At 46.3% G+C, this 25,302-nt stretch overlaps 1 protein-coding gene across 2 annotated transcripts in view; it reads left to right on the forward strand.

Moving 5' to 3' along the window:
* The window catches only part of FKBP11 (FKBP prolyl isomerase 11), a 63,520-nt gene that overhangs the window by 20,120 nt on the left and 18,098 nt on the right, over positions 1-25,302 (forward strand). For both annotated transcript variants that reach the window (XM_078685840.1, XM_078685848.1), the window contains 2 exons: positions 335-368; positions 24,250-24,320. In XM_078685840.1, the coding sequence (XP_078541966.1) occupies positions 335-368; positions 24,250-24,320 (105 nt within the window). The remainder of the gene's footprint in view (positions 1-334; positions 369-24,249; positions 24,321-25,302) is intronic.

Raw genomic sequence — 25,302 nt, forward strand, 5'->3', positions numbered from 1 at the left:
GACATACTAACATTTCTGAAGCATCTTTACTTGAGCTGAGGGACACACACAGCACCGAGGAAGGCCCCACTGAAGAGTCTTCTTCAAATAGGGTTTACTAATCACTAGGCTGGTTGCAAACACATAGGCAGTTGCTAATGTGGGAGACACCCTCCCATGAGCTATGATGTTACCAGCTTAGTCCCTAGGGCTTCAGTGAGCAGACCCACTCACTACAGCAGAATACTCTGACTTCAAGACTGCACCCGTACCTAGCGCTCACCTACGCACAGCGAAAGGATCCATGATTTATGAACAAACACTGATCCGCTCTGTGTGTCTCTTTCTTTTTCAGGCATGGAGCAGGGTTTGCTGGACGCATGTGTTGGGTGAGTTACAGAGATATAACCCTGAAGTAGTATCCGTCTTACCTCAACTATGACAATCAATCAATCAATCAATCAAGAAATTTGTATAGCGCGCTACTCACCCGGAGGGTCTCAAGGCGCTTAGTGGAGGGTGGATCTGTTACTGCTCGAACAGCCAGGTCTTGAGTTGCTTCCTGAAGGAGAGGTGGTCTTGGGTCTGACGGAGGTGGATGGGGAGAGAGTTCCACGTCTTGGCTGCCAGGTAGGAGAAGGATCTTCCTCCCATGGTCGTCCCTCGGATGCGTGAAACGGCTGCGAGGGCGTGGCTGGTCGAACGAAGCTGGCAGGTGGGAGTGTAGATGGTCATGCGGTTGTTGAGGTACCTGGGGCCCAGGTCGTGGAGGGCCTTGTGTGCGTGGGTGAGGAGTCGGAATGTGATTCGCTTGTTGACGGGGAGCCAGTGCAGGTCTCTCAGGTGTCCGGAGATGTGGCTGTGACGGGGGATGTCCAGGATAAGTCATGCGGAGGCGTTCTGGATGCGTTGGAGTCTCTTCTGTAGTTTGGCTGTGGTTCCGGTGTAGAGGGTGTTTCCGTAGTCCAGTCGGCTGGTGACGAGTGCCTGGGTGACCATCTTCCTGGTTTCGGTGGGGATCCATCGGAAGATCTTCCGGAGCATGCGTAGGATGTTGAAGCACGAGGACGAGACGGCGTTGACTTGTCTGGTCATCGAGAGGGAGGAGTCCAGGATGAAGCCCAGGTTGCGAGCGTGCTCCGTTGGTTTGGGTGCGCTGCCCAGGGCCGGGGGCCACCAGGAGTCGTCCCTGGCATAAGGGCCCTATTACAAGAGAAGCGTTGATTATCTTGGGGTCAGTAACAGGATTATTGATCTGATTGGAATTGAGTCATGGAGCATCAACAAAGTTGGGGCTATTTCACTCGGAGTTTTCACCTCCTGCAAACAGGCAAATCCCCTAGCAGAACACCAGGAAACGCATGTAAGAATGACCAAAGTAGGTCTGATTCCGTCATGTTTTTTCCTAAAACCTCATAATACCCATTACTCTGCCACTGCCTCCGCTCCCTCTGGAAATACTGCCCCCACCCCGTGACAAATTTTTAAAGGGGGGGGGCAAAGAAGGAAGTATTACCCGGTGTTCCACCAGCCATTCATAATAAGGGCCAACATGTTGTATCCTCGCATGCCTGTAACGATGCCCTGTATCCCATTGTGTTTGTAAGAGACCATATCTTGTCCCTCCCCATATCTGTAAAAGTGCCCCGAATTCTTCAAACCTGTAACAAACCGTCTATCTCCACATACATGTACAGTGGCCTGTACTCCTCACGCATGTAGCTATGCTTTACATCTATTGAGCCTTTTAAGGATGCCCCTGCCCCCCAGTCAGTGTCCTGCAGCTTCCCATGTTTGTAACCGTGTCCTTGATCCGGTCAGATGTGTAACAGAGGCTTGCATGGCCTCTTGATGGGGGCAGTGGCCTCCATCGCCTCATGCGTGTAACAGTCCTCTTTCTTTTCAAGACCTCCATTGTGGGGCTCCTCATGCTTATAAAAAGGCCCTTTATGCTGTTACATCAATGACACAGCCCTGCGTCTCTTATGTAGACAGTACCATGTGTTTCCTCAGCTGTACATTATGAAGAGCGCAACCAGTTACTTATCTGTATTAACAGTTTCGCAGCTTGAAAGTCGTCTGCAATCACATGATGCTCTTTATTCCAGCATCCAATGTTTGGGTCTGGTAGTGGTCTGCAAGAGTTCTGAAACTGTAAATTCGTTGGAGGTACCTATCTGCTGAGGAAAGTGGCTTGAATGTTTTCTTGTCTTTATACATAATGTATATATTTGGAGGTATCCGGCTCTAACCAGTGACCTTTTGCTTTCAAGGGTGTGCTCCTCGCTTGTAATGCAACTTTCATAATGACAGCACTTGTGTAGAAAAGTGCCCTTTTTTTGCATGGTTACTCCTCACTTTTTGCCTGACACGTGATGCACTTTGACTTTGTGTGCCCTGGATCCCTGCCAATCAGGTTCCTAGGGCCTGTGTTCTTCCCCAAAACTGCCCCTTTGTACCCACAAATGACACATCTCTGTCCACAGGTAAGCCCCTTGTAAAAGGTACCATGGGTACCAAGGGCACTGTGACCAGGGAAGGCATCTAAGGACTGCAGCACCTATTCTGCTTCCATTAGAGGCCCTGTACCATAAAACCCACACACTGACATTGCAGGCTGCGTGTTTTGGTGCAGAGAAAAGTGAAGAGCCGACATGGCACACCTCCCTGTGTGTCAAGCCTGCAACCCACTGCCTGGGGCCTAGGTAAGTCACCACTCTAGCAGTGTGCACTAGCCCTCAGTGAGGGTACAGTGGCATGAGCCCTGTACCCCTACAGTGTCTAAGTCCATTCTTAGACATTGCAGGTGTAGTAAAGCCATAACGAGTATATGGTCTAGGAGTTGGTCATTACAAACTCCACAGCTCCCTAGTGGCTTTACATAAACCTGGGAAGAAAACTTCTCAGCACTTTAAACCCACACTCCCAGTGTGGAATTTAATGTAAAATGCACCCAGAGGGCATCTTAGAGATGCCCCCTTAAAAAACGACGAGCCCTGGTGTGGTTCCTGAATGACTGCCTGCCATGTGCCACCACCTGCCAGGGTTCTGGACCCCCTGGGTAGGGGGCCTCCGCTCTTTGGGTCCAGAAACTAAGCCCATCCTGGGCAGAGGTGTCATGCCTCCTCCCCAGGATGGCCTGGGTCCACGAAGGGGAAGCTTCCAAGGCTTGTCACCTTTGCAAGCGGTGCCCACCTTTTGCTGCCCCTACCAACTGGCTCCCACTGGTTCTGAACCCAACTTTGGGTGGGAGAATCGGCGGGGAAACCAAGTTAGGAGAAGAGGCATGCCCACATTTCCCAACCCCACCCTTCAAGTGGGGAGGTGAGGTGAAGCACAAATCTCAGTTACCTCCATCTTGAAGATGAGGGGACCCGGCGAATTAGGAAGAGGCTCATGCCCCTTCCCACTGGAGGGTGGGATAATAGGGGGTGTACTCACCTCAAGGAAGTTACCCATCGGTCCTGACCTGCACACCCCCTGTAAAGGTCCCTAAATTTAGTATTTAGGGGCGACCCTGATCCTTGCCTCCTCAAATTCGAGGAAGAAGGACCGATGTGCCATGCTGACCCAGGAAGAAGAGGACACTAACTACTTTGGCCCCAGCCCTACCGGCCTGTCCAGACTCTGACCTGACTACAGCGGAAACCCTGGCGTGTCCAGCAGCCGACCGGAGTACCTGCCTTGCACTCAACTTAAAGACTCTGTTTCCCGTGAGCAGCGGATTTTCTCAACAAAGACACCAAGACCAGAACCCGGATTCAGGTGGCTCCGCAGTTCGGCACCATTCTGCACCCGACGCCCACAGTCCAAATTCGAGTGGCCCAACAACACGAGGAGGTCTTCCCAGCGATCTTCACCTGGGATCTGGTGATTCCCAACTTCCCTCAAGCTTCAATCCAACGCCTGTAGCCTCAACCTGAACTGAAGGGGCCCCCGACTGTGACGGCAGCTGGTAAGAAGAACCAGACGCCAAAAGACACCACTGCACTAGATGCCCCACAGCTTTGGATGGTCCAGCCGACAGTCCAGGCTTCCTCAAAGAACCCAATAACCCAACTTACCTCTCCAGCCGGGGGTCACCTTCCTGAAGCCTCCCTGACCGAGCCTGCAACATCTTTTCTGAACCGGAGATCTTCACTGAAATCCACAGGGTCCCGATGTCTCCTTGGCATTCTGCACCTGGCCGCCCCAGTGCCACTGGTGGTGCAACTCCTGTGCCGATTGTTGTCCCCTGCAGTGCTAAACCTAAACCCAGGAGCTTTGCTCTCACAACCGAGTGGCCTGCTTGTAAACAGCCTCTGATCAAAGGCCCACTTAGCCCAATTGGCTAACATTGGGCCCCTACACTCTACACCTGTCCGCCCCAGTGCTGCTGGTGTTGCAACTTGAGTGTCCAACTGGACCATGGGGAACCTTGGTCCTAACCTCCAAAACTCCCCCTTGTAAGTCCTTTACTTACCTGAGAACCGTTAATCCTTTTTCTCCCATAGGAACCAATGTTTAGAGTTTTGTTCCTAAAAATTTTGTCGAGCTGAACTTGTGTTGGAAAGAAAAGTAACTATATTGCAATCTGACTAAATCTCACTTACATTGTATTGTAGGATCACCGGTGTGGTATCTAGGCATACCACCCCGAGCAGTCGATGTTATCCAAAAGTAACGCAAAAGTCATCAAAAGTAATTTCTATGTAATTTAAACTATTTTTAAAGCATAGGCAAGCCTGTAATGATTATAAATCCATTCCCATTACCTTGTAAAGATTTACAATTGCATGTACATTTTACCTACCTGTACCAAGTCCTGCTTGGTTCTAGAAATAATACATAATTATACCTTTTTCATACTTCCCTATTTGGTCTGGATATTTTCTAGGAGTACTATTTCTTGGCCTACTTGTGCAAAGTCTTGTGAATTCACAAACGTAGTACCTCTGCACTTAATGCAAGGCCATGGGTGCACTTTTGAGACTTTATTTAATAATTGAGCCCCTAATTAGGTCTGGCGTTTTGTGTTTATTAAAATTCTCTCTCTCTCTCTCTCTCTCTCTCTCTCTCTCTATCTCTCTATCTCTCTATCTCTCTCTCTCTCTCTCTCTGTCTATCTCTCTCTCTATCTCTCTCTCTCGTGTGCTTTTGGATACCAAAACAATTTTTGATTTTGCCAATCTTTGTTATATTGGTAAGGGGCCCGGCAGCTCCCACACCAATAAGATTTTACAAAAACCATGCCAAAACAAGTCAGGCATTGACAAAACCAAAAGGCTGACAATTTCAGACCTACTGGCTTTACCAATGCTTCTTTATTTTTATGTTTCCCATAATCTTATTAAAAGTGGTTACACTGATTTTCCATTACAAAGTTTTGGGCGAAATACCAGCATACATCAACACATTAATGATGCCGAACATTTTACAGTAGTTAAGGGAAATGTTTTTGCATTTTTTTGTGAACATTTTATTTTGAAAGCAAAGAATCATTAATTTTGCTTATAAGCTTCTGCAAATATTTGCATCTAATCAGAGAGCATTCTGGGAGCAGTATACATAGCCTCATATTGAAAACAGTGAAAACGTAGGTACATGCTTTTATCCTGGAGCTACTGTTAGTAGTGCGATCTGAGCTTACAACACTAACTTAGAGCGGTCACCCTAATAAGGCTTTGCATTAATAAACCATAAACACAAGTCTGAAGAGCATTAACACATCGACACAAATATGACCTTAACTGCAGTCAATGCCTTTCCCTGATCTATAATGTGGTATTGTAAACTGTAGCCAAAGGGTTTGTGCTGTAAGGACAAAATACACATATAAACTTGTTGCCCTTGACTCCAAACAATATGTCCCGGGTGTCGGGCTATAAGAATTCCACATCCCTGCTCTACTATCCCCCAGGGGACTCCCTGGACTTTGTGCCCACTATACCTTACTTTGGTATAGTATATAAAGAGCCAGCTTCCTACTACTTGTGATTGGTGTATTTTACAGTTTGACCTTAAGCATGTTTCTATTGTTCTACCACTGTGAGTCCTTTCATACATTTTGTTTTACAACCACTACATCTTTCTATTCCCTTTCACTTGAGACCACTGACTGTTCAACTATTCTTGATTTGGTCTCGTGAAGTCTTGCATTTGGAATCTGATGAATTGATGATGCCACTATTTCCAGAAATGTAATTGCAGTTCCTACTGTCGGAGTCTGCTACAGTCCTGCAGTGCCAATGCTCTTCTTTTTGGGGCATACCACTATCAATTCTAGTTTTAGAGGTGACCCATGACATTCTTTGCAGCGTTCCGGAGGATTCCTTTATGTTGTCTGTGAAATACAGTTCTTAAAGTAGGGTTACAGTGATTTCTACATTGTTGATATTATTGTAGAAAACTCACCATATCCAGTTGTCCAAGTATGATTAGTCATGAATACCTGCTCTCCAGAGTTGTGCTGCCACTGCCCCTAGTGTCTTTGGTAAGACTCCTGGAAGGCATTATCCCCAAAAATAAAATCTTGCATTAGTAATAAGAACCTTTTATCAAAAACATGGATACCTCGGAGGAACAGGATGCATAGGTATATGAAAGTGAGTATCGGTCAGGTCTGTGGTGACTAAGTAATTTTCTCTCCCAATTGTGGTAAGGCTCTCTGTAGAGTTGTCATTTGAACTTCCTGTATTTTGAGTAACTTGTTTACAAACCTTAGATCTAGTATTGGTATCATTATCAAATTCTTTTTGGTAACAGCAATATCCAGAGTACAGCCTGTATTTCTGTCTAGAACTGGTGCTTGTTCTATTGCATCCTTTCAACACAATTCTAGAGCTTCCTGTTCCAATATATTCAATTCTTTTTGTTTCTATATCTGTTTCTTTGGAGAAATTGTTGGTCGCTTTATTTAGAAGCTCTATGCAATATCTGAAGCTTTTGACATTCAATATCCATCTGTTTGTGACAAACTGCCACATTTGTAGGTAATCAATATCCATATGTCTGTGACGGACTGCCACATTTGTAGATAGTCAATATTCATGTGTCTGTGATGGACTGCCACATTTGTAGGTAGTCCCTATCCATGTGTCTGTGATGGACTGCCACATTTGTAGATAGTCAATATCCATGTGTCTGTGATGGACTGCCACATTTGTAGGTAGTCCCTATTCATGTGTCTGTGATGGACTGCCACATTTGTAGATAGTCAATATTCATGTGTCTGTGATGGACTGCCACATTTGTAGGTAGTCCCTATTCATGTGTCTGTGATGGACTGCCACATTTGTAGATAGATAGCCAATATCCATGTGTCTGTGATGGACTGACACATTTGTAGGTAGTCCATATCCATGTGTCTAATGGACTGCCACATTTGTAGATAGTCAATATCCATGTGTCTGTGATGGACTGCCACATGTGTCGGTAGTCCATATCCATGTGTATGTGACAGACTGCCACATGTGTAGGTAGTCCTTGATTCTGTCACCTCCTGGTATTAAATGTGTTGAGGGTGGCACTAAACAGTCAATTGTTCAAAGGCGTATCTCCTGTATTGGTGGGTCTTCTTACCTTGCCTTTGATGAGAAACGGATGTTTGCCCTGGTTCTGATGCCATTGGCTCTGACCTAAGAAGATAGATAGACTAGTCTGGTTCAAAGGCATTGTACTGTAGGGTAATCTACCCTGTCATCTTCTTGTCTATTAATTACCTCTGCAAAAACAGCCGCTTATTTGTAAAGCCCCCCATTGCACTGCAGTTTCCGTTGCTTTTTTCATCTGTATAGACTTTGATCTACCATGGACCAAATAAATGCCCTCCTGTAACTGGTTTCAAGCTTATGTAAGATTACAGAACTCCGAAGAGGTCCACTGAAACACGAAACCCTCAACACAATAAAAAAGATTTTGTTTTGAAGATAAAATTGACCCAGAAAAATATTCCTCCCCAACAAGAGATCAGAGACTCCTAAAAGAAATCCAGCAATAGACGAGTTTTCAAATTAAAAACATACAACATATTGTCCAGTACAAAGTATTAAAGTGTCCTTCACGCCATTAGTGTTAGAAGATAAATAACATATGATAGTATATATAGCATGAAATACCATCACAAGATAAAAAGTAAAATCGCCCCTACAAAATAAATGTTAGCAGCTACTCCCTACATATCTAATGTATCTTAATATAAATTTAAAAAACACCTAAAAAAGTTCAACATTCTATGACAGAACATTTCGCTAGTGGGGGGTCATAAAGAGATTCCATTACTGTTGAGGTCGAAAGAATAGATAGCTGTTGACATTGGTCTTGTCCATTTTCGTCTGCACAATAACAAAGGTGGGCAAATAACTAATACATAAGTAACATCTTGGAGGCGGTTATTGCACAGATTACAGATCGGTGATGAACCATACCATTTCGCCAGTAAAGGATTTAAAGGGAGCATACCCTGCCTCAATAGTAACCAAAGCGACGCACTTCGTGCAGCAAGTTCCAAGAAATATAAGCCTTTATTTATCAAGCTGGAGTCAATAGTCTTGTGGTTACCCATCTTTAAAATACAAGCTTTTCTATCCCTAGAGAAACTTGAATCCCAACTGGCCTGTTTCAGGATGGCCTTTAATTGATAAGGCGATAAAGTAGAGATCAAGCACTGGTCTACTTGCAGCAAACCAATCGCAGTCATAACATTTCTAAAAATGAATGACTGTTCTTTTAAACCTTCTAAAAAAGAATCGAAGCCAAAACCTAAGTTTACCATAATCACTCTTTGCCAAACCTAAGGCCCAGCGCACAACCCCTGCGAGACCCTGTACCCAGGTTCTTCTCAATCCAAATTCTATCCTGAGTGCAGCTGCGAAATATGCCAAATTAACTGAGGCTAGACTTCTTAGAAGTCGGCCTTCCGTTGCATTTAAAAAGCCCCATTTTCCTATATCGATCAATTCTGTACCATACTGCAATGAGGCAGGGATTTTTGCACGAAAGACCTCCAATAAACGTGTAAAATGTCCTTTTCTGGTATACCTATAAAGGGAGCCTAAACTTTTACCCTGAGTGTTAGCTTTAGAGATATTATTTTCTATATGGGCTTTATCGTTTAGGTTGCCACACACTATTTTTCCTAAGAAGGTATAGGATTTTACAAGTTCCAATTTTTGGCCACCTTCAGACCATACAACATTTCCAAACTTTGGCTTCTTTCTCCCATGCATGCACATAATTTTACGCTTTGATATATTGATCTTTAGGTGGTGAGCCTCTGAGAATCTTTGGAGAGGCTGTAGACGACTATTTAATCCCTTAAGGGTTAAACCAAAGATTATTATATCATCTGCATTGAGCAGACACACAATCTATTTTCTCCCAATTGCCGGGGTGATGCCCTCACTTTGGGCCAGATAATCCGGGAGATTTAAAATAGAGAAAAAAGCAGGGGGCAGTAGCATCCTTGTTTTAATCCATTTGCGGTAGGGATAGCTTGAGAAAGACCTCTATCCCCTCCCATTAAAACCCAACACCAGGTATCTATGTGGAGGGCATGAACTAGCTCCAAAAGGGTGCCCGGCATACCCAAGTTTAAAAGCTTACTCCACAGCAAATGACGATCTACTTTTTTAAAGCTGTGGTGAAGTCAATAAAAGTCATCTTTTCCATTCCTTCTCAAATGTAACATATTTTTCATTTATTACCTGGAGGGCGGTCAAATTATCAATCGTTCCGTGTTTCGCCCTAAACCCAGTTTGCTCCATAGGTAAAATGTTATTGGCATCTGCCCAATCGCTAATTTGGGACAAGAGGCATTTAGCGAAGACTTTACCCACCGTGTCAAGAAGCGTAATCTGACGATAGTTTTGAGGAAGGTTAGGGTCTCTTTTCTTGAATGGTGGAACTATGATCCTTCCCTTCCAGGAGGGTGGAACCCATTTTCGTTCATAACAATGCTTAAAAACCGGGCACAGGATTTTCCTCCACGGTTTACTATTTTTGTTTTATGACAGTGGTTGGTATTTCATCGGGGCCCTTTGCTCCTGAAGTACGCATTGATTTCTTTTTCCTGTAACTGGTGTGTCAATCATGTTTGCCTGAACCTCCCTCTTGAAGACTAATAAATGCAACCAGGAATGTCTACAGAATACTCTTCTTGTTGCCTGCTTGCTGTAGCTGCTATGTTTAATACAGGCTCTAAAGACATATTTGCTATGATTCAAACGTTCCTTTCTCTTTTTCGGTAATTGGTTTGGCAGGTGTTGGAATATGACCTCTATCTCTTCTTGCTGTTCACATGCATATCTGTTGCGCAAGACATTTGAGTTTTCTGGGCGCCATTATGCAGCCACCGCTGTCTCCACTTTCCTGCCTGCTGCCGCCAGACACTTACTACTAGATGGCGGTGGGACCTGTGTGGCTGGAGCTTGTGTTCTTTTCCTCGCTGTGCTGATAATGAGTCATCGAGTTCATACATGCCTTAATATATTGTGGATTTTGAGGAGACGGCTTATATTTCTTCTCTGTTGAGGGAGACTCTGGTCCATAAATAGCTGTGTTTTGGAAAACTTTCCAACCTTGTTATAAAACTCCTGGGTAGATAATGGCTCTTTGTAGACACTGGGCTTAGTCTTGCCAATAGGAAGCATGATTCTACCTGTTTGACTTCCATCGGCACCCCAGAAGCACTTGATGATCTTTTGCCTATACCCTGCTACATTCACCTTTCTCCTTTGGTGAATTTTCCTCAGTATCCATCCATGTATATTACTTTTCTTTTAATATTGTACATCAGATTTTCCTTCTCTTCCTAAGGGATTTGGAGATAACTTTCTTGTAGATGCTGAGTTTGTGTAGCATTCTGTTGACCCTCATCTTCCTCTACACGAGGAGGTGTCATCCTTTCCCTTTGATTTAATCTTTCTGAATCGTCTCTCTGGCTTTTTATGTCTAATGGTTTGGGTATTATACAATATGCAATTGCTTCTTCAAAATAAGGTTTTTATAATGAAGAAGAAAAGTTTTGGTCTTGATGTCTAGAGCTTTTCTCTTCTTTTTAACTTCCTGTGTCCTTAAGTGTGTTTCTCTCGTCTTCTTTATCATTAAAAGTCAGCATCTTCAAATTACCCTTATCTTGTTAAGAGTTTGATGACTTTGCTGGGTTTTTTTCTTCTTAAATGGGTGATATACATGGTGTATCTTGTCTGTCTTTTGATGTGCTAAAGTATAGAAAAACAAGTGACGGATGGAATGCTTGGATCAATCTCAGCCACTGGTAATAACTCGGGCAGCATCCCAATCCACCGTTATTTTGCTCACCATGCCACCTCAATTTGGACCCAGCTATATACAAATCATTCTTGGCCCTGTTCCAACTGGAACAGTCCATCTCGAACTGCCAAGCCAGGTCCTCCCTGAACACAAATATAAGTAACATAGGACTGGTTTCGCCCTGCTTATGGGCTCGTCAGCCGGGTACAGTTTGGTTCCAGTGACACAGTGTGCACTAGAACAAAGTCTTGGCACACCCGTCCCACTTAGGGGAACAAACTAAAGTTTACAAAAAAGCGATGGATGGAATGCTTGAATTAGGATTACATCCAGACACCACCATTAGATGGCTGAATATTGCACAGTATGTTAATCTATGAGGATTCACACTGCAAAACCGTTATCCCATCTTTAATGCTTTATCTACTGCTTACTTTATTTAAGGACTGTAGGAAAGTGCCCCTTTTTGCATGGTTACCCCCCAACATTTGGCAGATAACTGATGCTAACTTGAATGAGAGTGCCCCGGGTCCCTGCCAATCAGGTTCCCAGGGCCTTTGTTTTTTTCCAGACCTGTACGTTTGTTTCCACAATTGACACAACTGTGGGCCATATGAAAGTCCCTTGTAAAATGTACCCCTGGAACCAAAGGGCCTTGTGACCAGAGAAGGCGTCTGAGGGATGCAGCATGTATTATGCCACCATCAGAGACCTCTCACCTTAACACCCACACACTGCCATTGCAGGCTGCATATTTTGATGCAGACCAAATGGCAGAGTCAACATGGCACACATCCCTGTTTGCCATGCCCACAAAAACTGCCTGTGGCTTGGGTAAGTCACCCCTCTAGCAGGCCCCACTGCCCTAAGGCAGGGTGCACCATACCACAGGTGAGGGCATAGTTGCATGAGCAGTATGCCGATACAGTGTCTGTGCCATTCACAGACATTGTAAGTGCAGGGAAGCCATCTTGAGTACATGGGCTCGGAGTATGTCAGCACAAACTCGACAGCTCCATGATGGCTTTACTGAAGACGGAGAAGTCAGACCCTGGCCCAGTGTTGACCAAAATCCCCGGAGACTGAACTCGAGAACCGCTTACTTAGCTGTAATACTCACCTTTATTTTTCCCATAGGATTGCAGTGGTCGCTCCCTGTATTGCTTGAAGTGTGATCCCAAATACAAAGTATCTCTTTTTGTACTGAAAAGCATGTCTTGCACATGTAAAGTATTGTTGAATGCTATACAAACCTATTGCCAGTAATTTGAAAATATTGCAATTTAAAAGTACTCACTTGTAACTGAGTACAACTTGGTTCCTAGAAATAAAAATCACTAAAGTCATATGTTCTACAAACATAGGCCTGGAGTCAGTCATTGAGTGTGTTTTCCGGCCTATGAGTATGTTCACCAAGTGCATTCACACTACCCTCTATAAGCCTCACTGCTCAGCCCAGCTACCTCTAAATTGAGAGTTAGGTACTTTAACCTCTGCCATACCTATGGGTACTCACTGGACTGTGTGCACCCTATAGCTCTTTTTTGTATGGTATATACAGAGCCAGCTTCCTAAATGGGTGGCAGGGGTGGGATCTACGACTTTGAATTTGTTGGACTACTCAGCCAACACCTGATCACACGACAAGACTCCTAAATTGTCTTTAGATTCAGATTTTTTTTAATTGACAATTATTTCTACATTTTTAAAAGTCCGTTAGGGCTTTGGTTAAGTCTCTTTGGTCCATATGTAGGAAGCCTAATTGTGCTCGCAAATGCTGAAATTCGCAAGAATTTCAGCATTTGTGATCGCAATTAGGGCAGTGTGCTATGTAGCACACAAAACCCACATGCGAAATAAGGAATCGCAAAATTTGTGATTCCTTATTTTGTTATTGCATTTAAGGAATAGCAAATTGCGATTCCTTAAATGCAATGTAGGAAGCACCCAAGTTGTGCGACTTTTGGCTTAAGGAATTGTAAAATACCACCAACTTCTGGTTGGTGGCATTTTGCAATTTCTTTGAAAAATGCACTTTTGGGCATTTTTCGAAGTGCCATGTGGGCCACATGTCCACACATGTCAATTTCAGGGGTGTAAAAGGGGGTCCTATTGACACCTTTACAACCCTGAAATTGCATTCTCAGTTTGTGATTCTCTAATTGAGAATCGCAAATTGAGGATGTCTTCCCACTCATTCCTATGGGCCTTCTAGCCCATAGGAATGAATGAGAAGGTATTCCTTATTTGCGAATAGCAATTTGCGATTCGCAAATAAGGAATAAGTGGGATTCGCAATACAATTTGCTAATCCTACCTACATTTCGTATTGCGATTCTCTAATTGCCATTCCCTAAAAATCCCAATTTGAGAATCGCAAAATGAAAATTACCTACATATGCCCCTTTGTCATTTTAAAAATAGCAACTTACTATAGTTTGTGTAAAAGTATTTGAGAAGATTTTGACCTGTGGTAAAAAGATCCCCACTATTAGTGAAACAATGACTCATACACAGGACAAGGTTTTGGAGCTCGACCTCACCCCCTACCTTCATCTAGAGATGAGTGAATTAAGGTCCCTGGGCAGAATAAACATATTTCCATGGGGTCTTATGCCTCCAAGATCAAGCTCCAGGAGCTCTTGGCAGGATATACAAGGGACCAACCTTCTGATGGGGGAGATCCCAACTCAGGAGATGCTGATGTTAGTGACGTGGAGGACCACCCCCAACTCCCCACACTAAATAGGGAGGACAGGGTCTCTGTGCCTCTGACTCCAAGGGTAGTACTCAGAGCACCTAGATCCCACACGGGTGGGTCAGGTTTTGATGAGATCATTGAGAAAAGCCTCTTTAAAGAGGACATCATTCTAGCAAGGTTGACCAGAAGACTAGACCTAGAGTCCAGACTCCAGGCTCTAGAAAAAGGCGGAGCAGAGATGGGCTTACCCCCCATCAGTTGTGGCAGCAACGTAAAACCTAGGGAAATGGAAATTTCTTATGACCCTAAAATCCCCAAAGGGATTGTCCCCAAATGTGAGGATGGTAATCACCTCACCAAATAGTTCACAACCTTTGAGAGGGCCTGTGGAAGTAGGCAAGCAAAGAAGTCACACTGGGGAGCCTTACTTAGGGAACTGTTGTCTGGTAACTGCAGACAGACTTCTGACCCTTACTGGGCAGATAAGTCCTATGACCTCATGAAGGTATCGGTAGAGTTGCCCCCTGAAAAATGACTGACCTCGAGTGGATTAGCTGACTGGTCCCTAAAAGCTAGTCACCACCAGAGAGATTTCTGACCTCATTGGGTAAGAACCTTTGTGACGTCGGAGGTCAGAAACAAAACCTGCTCTGTTTGGAGATTCTTCACACCTCCCCTGGAAGGAATAGAAACACTTGGCCATGAGCCTCAAAGGCTCTGACCTGGTTTGGGCAGCTCCAACTAATGGAGATGCCAACTCCCCTGTCCAGGGTCCACTTTTGGCGGCAGGACAGGCAGGAAAATTAGTAAGCAGAGTAAGAATTTCCACCATAGCCTGGCACACCCATAGGGTCGCCAGGAGCTGAGGTGAACCCCTCTCTTAGAAATTCTCCATCATGAACTGGAGAATTAGGCCCAATAGGAACAGGGATGTGCCCCTCTCTCTAAAAGGAGGGGGCACCAAAATAGTGTAGTCACCCTAGGTGACAGTAGCCTTTGGCTACTGCCCCTGACCTCAGTAACGCCTTTGAATTTAGTATTTAAGGTGTCTCCTGAACATTTGTTCCTCCGATTCGACGACCTACGAAGAAGGACTGAAGAGCCGTGCAGCAGTGGAGAAGACAACAATGACTGACTTGGCCCCAGCCCTACCGCCCTGTCACCTCCTCCAGCGACCCTGCTCCAAGGAACCGGCATGGCCCGCAGCCAGCAACCTCAAGAACCCTGGAGGACCTGTGCTGTCTTCAATAAAGACTCTTGTCTCCCGTGGACACCGGATTAGTCCAGCAAAGAAACCAACTCCAAGCTTCCAGATCCATGACACTTGCACAACTCTGCATCCGATGCCCACAGCCCGAGTCCAGGTGGCCCACTGACCCAGTGAGGTCTCCCTGGCGATCCTGACATGGGATCTAGCGTTGGGGACGTCTCCTGTCCTCCCCCTCAACGCCTGCAGCCTCAACCTGAAGGGTCCCTCGACCGCAACCCGTTCTGGTGAGCAAACTGATGCCAAAAAACACCTCTGCACCCACAGCCACCCAGCATTGGTGTGCCCAACCGATGGTGTCCCGTCATACACCCCTCCCACACTATCCAACTTACCTCTCCAGTCATGGTATTCCTTCAGCCAACCTTTGGAAGCAAGCCTGCCGCCCATTGCCTGATCTAGGATCTCCATTGGTTTCAACAATTATCCCAACGCCTCCTTTGCACTCGGCCGCCCCTGTGCCTCTTGTGAGGCAGTCTCGGTGTTCTTGGGTGGCAACTCCAGTGCTGATCTTAACATCCAGGGCCTGTGTACCTGACCCACAGGAACTTACCTATAATCGGTACCTCTTCGAGGTGCCTCCAGCCTCCAAAGGATAACACTGGGCCCAGTGACCTCTGCACCCGGCCGCCCCAGTGCCGCTGGTGGTGCAGTACCTATCTTGGTCAGACCCTGGCCCAGTGTTGACTCAAACCCCCGGAGACTGAACTCGAGAACCGCTTACTTGCCTGTACGTTTCTCACCTGTATTATGTCCCATAGGATTGCATTGGTCTCTCACTGTATTGCCTCGAAGTGTGATCAAATACAATGGAAAAATGGGGTCGCACACTGCTTATACACCAGCGGGATCGCCCCTAAGGACCATGGTAAATGTAGTACCGTTTTCTGCGATGCATCTTCTTTCGAATTCTCGAGTATCTTCAAGTCTTCGCCATCCCTGTACACGTGTTTCGGGGTATTTACCCCTCGTCAGCAGGGATTAGGCCATCTTCTGGGGTTGCTGCGTGCTGCCAAATATTACCAGGTATAGTACCACACAAAGGCACGCAGGTGCGGGGTCCCGAGCTCGTCAGCCCACGGCTCCAAGGAGCATAAACATTAGAAAAATGGGGTCGCACACTGCTTATACACCAGCGGGATCGCCCCTAAGGACCATGGTAATTGTAGTGCCGTTTTCTGCGATGCATCTTCTTTCGAATTCTCGAGTATCTTCAAGTCTTCGCCATCCCTGTACACGTGTTTCGGGGTATTTACCCCTCGTCAGCAGGGATTAGGCCATCTTCTGGGGTTGATGCGTGCTGCCAAATATTACCAGGTATAGTACCACACAAAGGCACGCAGGTGCGGGGTCCCGAGTTTGTCAGCCCACGGCTCCAAGGAGCATAAACATTAGAAAATTGGGGTCGCACACTGCTTATACACCAGCGGGATCGCCCCTAAGGACCATGGTAATTGTAGTACCGTTTTCTGCGATGCATCTTCTTTCGAATTCTCAAGTATCTTCAAGTCTTCGCCATCCCTGTACACGTGTTTCGGGGTATTTACCCCTCGTCAGCAGGGATTAGGCCATCTTCTGGGGTTGATGCGTGCTGCCAAATATTACCAGGTATAGTACCACACAAAGGCACGCAGGTGCGGGGTCCCGAGCTCGTCAGCCCACGGCTCCAAGGAGCATAAACATTAGAAAAATAGGGTCGCACACTGCTTATACACCAGCGGGATCGCCCCTAAGAACCATGGTAATTGTAGTACAGTTTTCTGCGATGCATCTTCTTTCGAATTCTCGAGTATCTTCAAGTCTTCGCCATCCCTGTACACGTGTTTCAGGGTATTTACCCCTCGTCAGCAGGGATTAGGCCATTTTCTGGGGCTGCTGCGTGCTGCCAAATATTACCAGGTATAGTACCACACAAAGGCACGCAGGTGCGGGGTCCCGAGCTCGTCAGCCCACGGCTCCAAGGAGCATACCTGGTAATATTTGGCAGCACGCAGCAACCCCAGAAGGTGGCCTAATCCCTGCTGACGAGGGGTAAATACCCCGAAAAACGTGTACAGGGATGGCGAAGACTTGAAGATACTCGAGAATTCGAAAGAAGATGAATCGCAGAAAACGGTACTACAATTACCATGGTCCTTAGGGGCGATCCCGCTGGTGTATAAGCAGTGTGCAACCCCATCTTTCTAATGTTTATGCTCCTTGGAGCCGTGGGCGGACGAGCTCGGGACCCCGCACCTGCGTGCCTCTGTGTGGTACTATACCTGGTAATATTTGGCAGCACGCAGCAACCCCAGAAGATGGCCTAATCCCTGCTGACGAGGGGTAAATACCCCGAAACACGTGTACAGGGATGGCGAAGACTTGAAGATACTCGAGAATTCGAAAGAAGATGCATCGCAGAAAACGGTACTACAATTACCATGGTCCTTAGGGGCGATCCCGCTGGTGTATAAGCAGTGTGCGACCCCATCTTTCTAAAGTTTATGCTCCTTGGAGCCGTGGGCTGACGAGCTCGGGACCCCGCACCTGCGTGCCTCTGTGTGGTACTATACCTGGTAATATTTGGCAGCACGCAGCAACCCCAGAAGATGGCCTAATCCCTGCTGCGAGGGGTAAATACCCCGAAACACGTGTACTGGGATGGCGAAGACTTGAAGATACTCGAGAATTCGAAAGAAGATGAATCGCAGAAAACGGTACTACAATTACCATGGTCCTTAGGGGCGATCCCGCTGGTGTATAAGCAGTGTGCGACCCCATCTTTCTAATGTTTATGCTCCTTGGAGCCGTGGGCTTACGAGCTCGGGACCCGGCACCTGCGTGCCTCTGTGTGGTACTATACCTGGTAATATTTGGCAGCACGCAGCAACCCCAGAAGATGGCGTAATCCCTGCTGACGAGGGGTAAATACCCCGAAACACGTGTACAGGGATGTCGAAGACTTGAAGATACTCGAGAATTCGAAAGAAGATGCATCGCAGAAAACGGTACTACAATTACCATGGTCCTTAGGCGCGATCCCGCTGGTGTATAAGCAGTGTGCGACCCCATCTTTCTAATGTTTTTGCTCCTTGGAGCCGTGGGCTGACGAGCTCGGGACCCCGCACCTGCGTGCCTCTGTGTGGTACTATACCTGGTAATATTTGGCAGCACGCAGCAACCCCAGAAGATGGCCTAATCCCTGCTGACGAGGGGTAAATACCCCGAAACACGTGTACAGGGATGGCGATGACTTGAAGATACTCGAGAATTCGAAAGAAGATGCATCGCAGAAAACGGTACTACAATTACCATGGTCCTTAGGGGCGATCCCGCTGGTGTATAAGCAGTGTGCGACCCCATCTTTCTAATGTTTATGGTCCCTGGAGCCGTGGGCTGACGAGCTCGGGACCCCGCACCTGCGTGCCTCTGTGTGGTACTATACCTGGTAATATTTGGCAGCACGCAGCAACTCCAGAAGATGGCCTAATCCCTGCTGACGATGGGTAAATACCCCGAAACACGTGTACAGGGATGGCGAAGACTTGAAGATACTCGAGAATTCGAAAGAAGATGCATCGCAGAAAACGGTACTACAATTACCATGGTCCTTAGGGGCGATCATGCTGGTGTATAAGCAGTGTGCGACCCCATCTTTCTAGTGATCAAATACAAAGTATGTCTTTTTGTACTGAAAAGCATTTCTTGCACATGTAAAGTATTGTTGAATGCTATACAAACCAATTGCCAGTCATTTGAAAGTATTGCAATTGAAAAGTACTTGCATTTATGAAAGTAATACTTCTCTACAAACATTGGCCTGGAGTCAGTCATACTCTCTGATGAGGCTAACTGCTTAACCCAGCTACAACTAAATTGAGAGTAATGTATTATCTACTTTAACCTAGCCATACTTTTGGGGACTCACTGGACTCTGTCACACTATACCTGTTTTTGATATAGTATATACAGAGCCAGCTTCCTATGTTGCCAACTTCCTAAAGGGACAGCTGGAGTTTCTCTTAACTGTGCCATGAAAGTTATCTGTTTGGACGAGAAAATGGCATTAAAAAAACTGTGCCTTGCAAGTGGCATCTAGATTGCTGTGTGAACAAATAAGAAAGGGACCCACTGCGACTAGTAACAAGTTCCTAGGTCAGGGCACAATATTCATCAAAATAGTAATACCTAGGCAACTTAGGGGTCCTGCTAGGTTATCAGGTACATACACACATTGATAATAGAAACACAGATTTGTTGTGCAGTGGGGCAGTGTACAGAACGAAAGAACTGATAAAACAATGTCATATAAGTCTAATTTATTTAGCCAATGTCATGGAGAAACTGCTATAGTTTTTAAAAAAATTTTTTACAAAAAGCATGTACATAATCAATCAATGCAAGGGCTAATACATGGAATTTCAACATATGTATCACAGTTAAAAACTGATAACCTAGCAGGACCCCTAAGTTGCCTAGGTATTACTATTTTGATGAATCTAGATTGCTGTGAACAGCCTCTGGCTCTCACATGAGCTATGCTCTGCAGATTAATGTTATGTTATGTTATGTTATGTTATTCATGATTTGTAAAGCGCACGGGCACCCAGAGGTTTCATGGAGCTAGAGAAGAGACAAGATGGTAAATAGTATCCTAACTGTGTGCTTGTCTGAACAACCTGGTTCTGAATTCCATTAGATTAGTGCAACTCCGGAGAGATAAGGGAAGCGAGTTCCAAATCTTTGGGGCCAAATAAGCAAATCGGCACCCGCCGAGGCGTTTCTTTTTAAAGAGGGGCAGGGTGAGGAGGGATAGGTGTGCAGAGCGGAGATTACGGGTCGGTTCATGTTTGTTTATGAGGTGGTTTATAAACTTGGGGCTTTTTCCATGAAGAGCCTTAAAGGCCAGGCAGCCTACTTTGAAGGTTACCCGTAGGGCTATAGATAGCCAATGAAGGGTGGCCAGCAGTGGTTTCGCCGAGCTCCTGCCATTGCATTTAAATATTAGACTGGCCGCTTGGTTTTGCACGATCTGCAAGCGATTGGAAAGAGCCAAGGGGATGCCTAGGTAAATGGAGTTAGAAAAATCTAAGCGGGAGAGGACCAAGGCAATTACCACCTGGATGAGGGCGGAGTGCGTGAGCAGATGAGCAATTTTCTTAATCTTCCGTAGCTGGAAGAAGCATGAAGAGATCACAGTTCCCACCTGACTTTTTAATGAGAGATCGGCGTTACGGGTGATTCCGAGAATTTTTACCGATGGGGAGGGGGACGGGGGGGATCCCATAGAGGGCGGCCAAAAATAAGGGCCCCAGGAGGAGCCAAGATGGCGACCGAGATGGCTGCGTAAACGCTCGGCTCCGTGAGCCTTCTCACCCCGCGCATACATCCTGGCACCCATCCTGAGCCGCAATGGCATCTTTAAGTAGGCGAAGGATAACTTTCACTTACCGTTTGCTCCCGAGGCTCCTACGTGCGGCAGACCCGTTGAAATGTCCCCGACTGTTTTGCGGCCTTCACGGAGCTGGGACGGTGGACTCGAGTGAGGAGAGTGGCCGGCCGCAACTGCGACAACCGCGGCCTCTGGTGATGGTGAGGAGTCGGCCGGTGGGAACCGAAGACTTGATGGCCGATGGCGACAGTGCCAGCCCAGCCCAACCAGCGGAGAGCCTTGTGGGCAGTGTGATGCAGCAGGGTCGAGGGGTGTGCACGACACTTGGCCCCCCACTCCGGTGATGTGTCCGGGCGTCTTAACGACTTTTCCCGGAGTCGGCGGGCGGCTCCCAGGGAGCGGCGGGGATTTTGTTTAGCCTTTTGGTGACCCTCCGCTGAGAAACCTGACTTGCCTTTCGAGATCCCCGTGGTGAATCCTGTTCCTCCCTGGTGTGGGGCCCGGTCCCGAGGTGAAGTGGAGAAGGACGAGGCCGGATCGGCTAAGATGGCGGATAGCACCCTCTTACGCACACCTCACCCGGGCAGAGAAGCCGCTGTGTGTGAGAGTCCTGGGGTCTGGCGAAACGAGAAAGAGCCCACGTCCAGAGATATATTGGCTGCGTTAAGAACCCTGCAAATGACCCTGATTCGGGACGCCCGGGATCTGGGAAGAAGGATGGCCGCCATTGTTGTCCCACCGCTCCACATCGGCGTGGTTCGATCTCAAGGAAGTGCCGATGTGCCCGCTTCTGCGTCAGTGATGAATGCTCCAGCTACGCCTACGTTGGTGGAGAAGCCGATAGACCCGATCCACGATACCGCTCTGGATGGATCGGTTGTATATGTGAATGACTCGTCGGGGCCCTTATCTGTTCGGCGGCTGAAGAAACGACATCTATCTCTGGTTTGGGCTGCCCCGGCGGCGTTTCAACGCTTACCAGATTGTGTGACTCTCTCTTCCTGGCTGGTGAGATTGTGCGCGGACTGGAGGATGTCTCCGATGTTGAAACTGCCACAGACGGATTTCCGCCATACATATTCGGCTGGGTTTTGGGGGCTACAGTCCCATGGAGTGACGGCGCTGCCTGGTCCGCCCGGATCGGTTGGACCCTCCACACTGTTCAGTATGCTGATTGATACATGGACGTATGTTGGTACCATTGATAGGAAAGGCCAGGGGTGAGACCGTCTAGGACATAGTGGAACTCATGGTTGGCTGACGGTGCTTAGGGGGACACTCAGCGGGGATGTTATTGATTGCGATATTGATGTTTATTGTTTACTATGGCTATTCTGATCCTGTTTTTAGGATGTTTACTGTGCGCGGTGGGTGAGGGGGGGGGGTCGGGTAGCTAGATTGATGGCCCTTCTCCGCACTTTTTCTTCTTTTTCCTTTTTCTCTTCTATATTTCGGGTCTCTCATTTAGGGCGATAGGCACGCTGCTGGGGGGGGGGGGAGGCCGTAGCCTTCTGCAGGGGTGCAGGGTGGGGGGTGGGGGGTGGGGGATGGGGTTTGTCAATTTGTTCCTTCTTTGTCTCTATGGCCCTTTGTCCTTCTTCCTTTTTGGTGTCCCTGTTTTTCATGTCTCCTACAGTCTGTCTCGTTTTGAGGGGTGGGGTGCAGTTCGCCGCGAAGTATGTGTGGTTTTTTACGTTTATCCTGACTCGCATGCCTTACCCCCCTTACTTCGAATGTATTCGCACTCTTTGCGGATTCCCGCTTCACGCTTGCTATTGTAGGACCATGTATGACCGTATGGCATTAATTTTGACATTTTTTTCATTATTGTAAAATGAACCTTCTCGAATCCTGAATCTCACGCAGTACGCTTGAATACAAGTTATATCCTGGACACTTATCATACCCCGATTTTCGGGCTGCTGTATCTTTCTGTATTGCTTTGCTGAACCTACCACTTGACTAGCGGCCGGCCGAGATGGATGTAGGCCCATGCTTGTATTTACTTGAAGTACCAATAAAGGTTCTTATAAAAAAAATAAAAAATAAGGGCCCCAGATAGTTGCACTTTTACCCGGGAGTACCAGCTCGGTCTTTCCGGGGTTGAGTTTTAGATGGTTCATCTCCATCCACCCTTGGATGTGCAACATAGTGGCCTGAAATTCCTCAATGGGAACATTAATCAACAAGAGCTATGCTAGTTGAGTTGTGCGAACTGTGGACCCAGTACTTTGCCCTTTGAATCCAGAGACTTTGTGTATATTCATCCTGTGCCCTCATCATTACTGCCGTCTGTACCGAGGAGTTTCAGATAAACTCAAAGAGGAGCTATGTCACACTCTCCCAAGACGTCTTATAAGTGAAAGTATCTTTATAGTAACAGGTTAGAGACCCTGGGGCCTCATAACCTCTTTTAAGGCTATTTGTATATTTTATGAGTGTTGCTGACTTGTGTCCGAACTGAGCTCCGAGAGGGTGATGCTGGGCTCCAAAAGTGAGAATGAGCTCTAAGAGGGCAGACTGGGGGTGAGAAAGAGCTTTGTCTGGGAAGATGCCATGCGGTGGCAAGAATGATCCTGAGACCTGGCAGGAATAGAGCTAGTCTCAGTGGAAGTAATACTGGGATCTGAGTCGCACGAACGCTGAAGCTCAACAGTGAGTGACAACATTTTTATGAGTGACTCCCAACTCTGAGGGTGTCAGGGGCTGGACTCTGAGAAAGTGACGTGTAGCTTTGAAGGTTGGCACTAGCCTCTTGCTGGGTCTCTGGACGTTGGCTGTGGACCCTACAGGTGGGCTGATGTGGGCTCTGTTAGGTGGATCTGGGCTCAGGCAGGGATGTTGCTGAGCTCGGGTCTTGTGGGATGACAATAGATGTGTGTGAAGTTCTTTTCTACCAGCAAGATTTTGCAACATTCACGATTTTCGCTTTTTGCCATGGTTGCGAAAACTCTTGGCTTATCTTTTACAAAGCAAATTAAGTTTGGGTATTTCAAGATCATTTACACTGTATAACAAGATTTTGTCACTTTTATCGAACCCAGACAAGTAGAGAAATGTATGTAGATAATTTTTGAGGAAATATTTTTTAGCAAAGTTCCTTTCTGAAAGCTTTTGTACGCATGCACAGTGGCAAATGTTTCTGAATCGTTTCTCTGCAGGTTCACATTTTTACGATTTTTCTATGCAAAACGGCTTTGTACAGTGAAATAATACTTACTGTTTTCTGTTAAGTATTTTTCAGACAGAACATTTCTGTTAGTGTTACATAAGGAGATATGTAACATGAATGTTTCTCATGCAAGTTTAACCAAGTTGCAAAGTTTTATTTAAAAAAAAAAAAGAGATAAAACATTGTTACCCTTTGATAATAATAAAAGAAATTAACTGCTCCTCTGTGGGACATTATTTATTGTCAATTCGTTTATGTATGATGTAAAGAAGCTGGTAAGGGGTTGATTGTTGTATATTTGGTTGCAAAGTTTCCATAGACCTTCATAAAGCTAATATATATATATATATATATATATATATATATATACACACACACACACGCACACATAGTGACACTGGGTTCTAAGGTAGTGAGTTAGCTATCTGGCTTGTAACAGTCGGGTCTAATTGCTGGCACTGGGTTCTCTTGAGTCATTACTGAACAATGCATATCTTTTATCACTGCAGGGAGAAGCGTCAGGTGACAATCCCACCACACCTAGCCTATGGCAAGAGAGGATTCCCACCGGCTATTCCAGGTAATTAAATCAGACATGAGTAACATCCAAAGCCCTCAAACCACCACACCCTCAAACTCAGAACCATTAAAGTCACACTCTGGCCCATCAGATCAACAGGCTCCAAAGCATTGAAGCCTGAGCCTCAGAACCACTAGCCAGAGACTCGGAACCACCACAACTAAAGAGTCTGAACTACCACATAAACCCACCATGGCCAGTGCCTTCAAGTCACCACAACCAGTTTCTGAACCACCACAGTGTCGGAATTACTACACCAAGATGCTCTGAGCCACCACGCTCACAGCCTGAGAACTGCTGCACACTGCAGAACCTCCACACAAAGAGTATCCAAACCCACAGTTTGAGAACTATCAAGCCTAGTGCTTCTGATCACATACTCCCTTAAAAAGCTGATACAATCCTCCAAACCACACTAACCTTTTTCAGCGAACCACCACTTCTGTTACTGCCAAACCCCACATCCCCAGCCTTCAATCAGACTACTTGCTACTTCCAAAAGAACTTTCAACCCCATTCATGCTTCAAACCTTTAGTCTCTGAGCCATCTTATTTTGAGACTTCAATGCCTATAGTTTCTGAATCCCCCTGCAGTTGAGCATCCAGTGTATAAACCTTGGAATCATCATATTCAATGCTTCCACTCCACACTTTAACTCTCTACACACTCTACAATCTCCACCACCTTGAGAGCCCAAACACCTTCTTCCCCACTTAAAACAATCTGAAAATCTATTTTCGCAGGATTTCTACTTTGCATGGGTGGCGATTTAAGTACTGGATTTAACAAAGGTTCCCAAGAGTACACCATGAAAGCTGTGGCGTGCAAGCACAGATAGCTTTGTGATTCGGTTTGCAGCCTGAAAATCCCTTCACCTCCAACTAGTGAACTACAGACGTTGTGCAGCACGTTGACACCCCAGCCTCACCAGAGCCTCAATACCCCCACTTTCTTCCACCCACATCCGCCAAATGCTCAGCG

This window comes from Lissotriton helveticus, chromosome 1_1 (genome assembly GCF_964261635.1).
Source record: "Lissotriton helveticus chromosome 1_1, aLisHel1.1, whole genome shotgun sequence".
Taxonomy (NCBI): domain Eukaryota; kingdom Metazoa; phylum Chordata; class Amphibia; order Caudata; family Salamandridae; genus Lissotriton; species Lissotriton helveticus.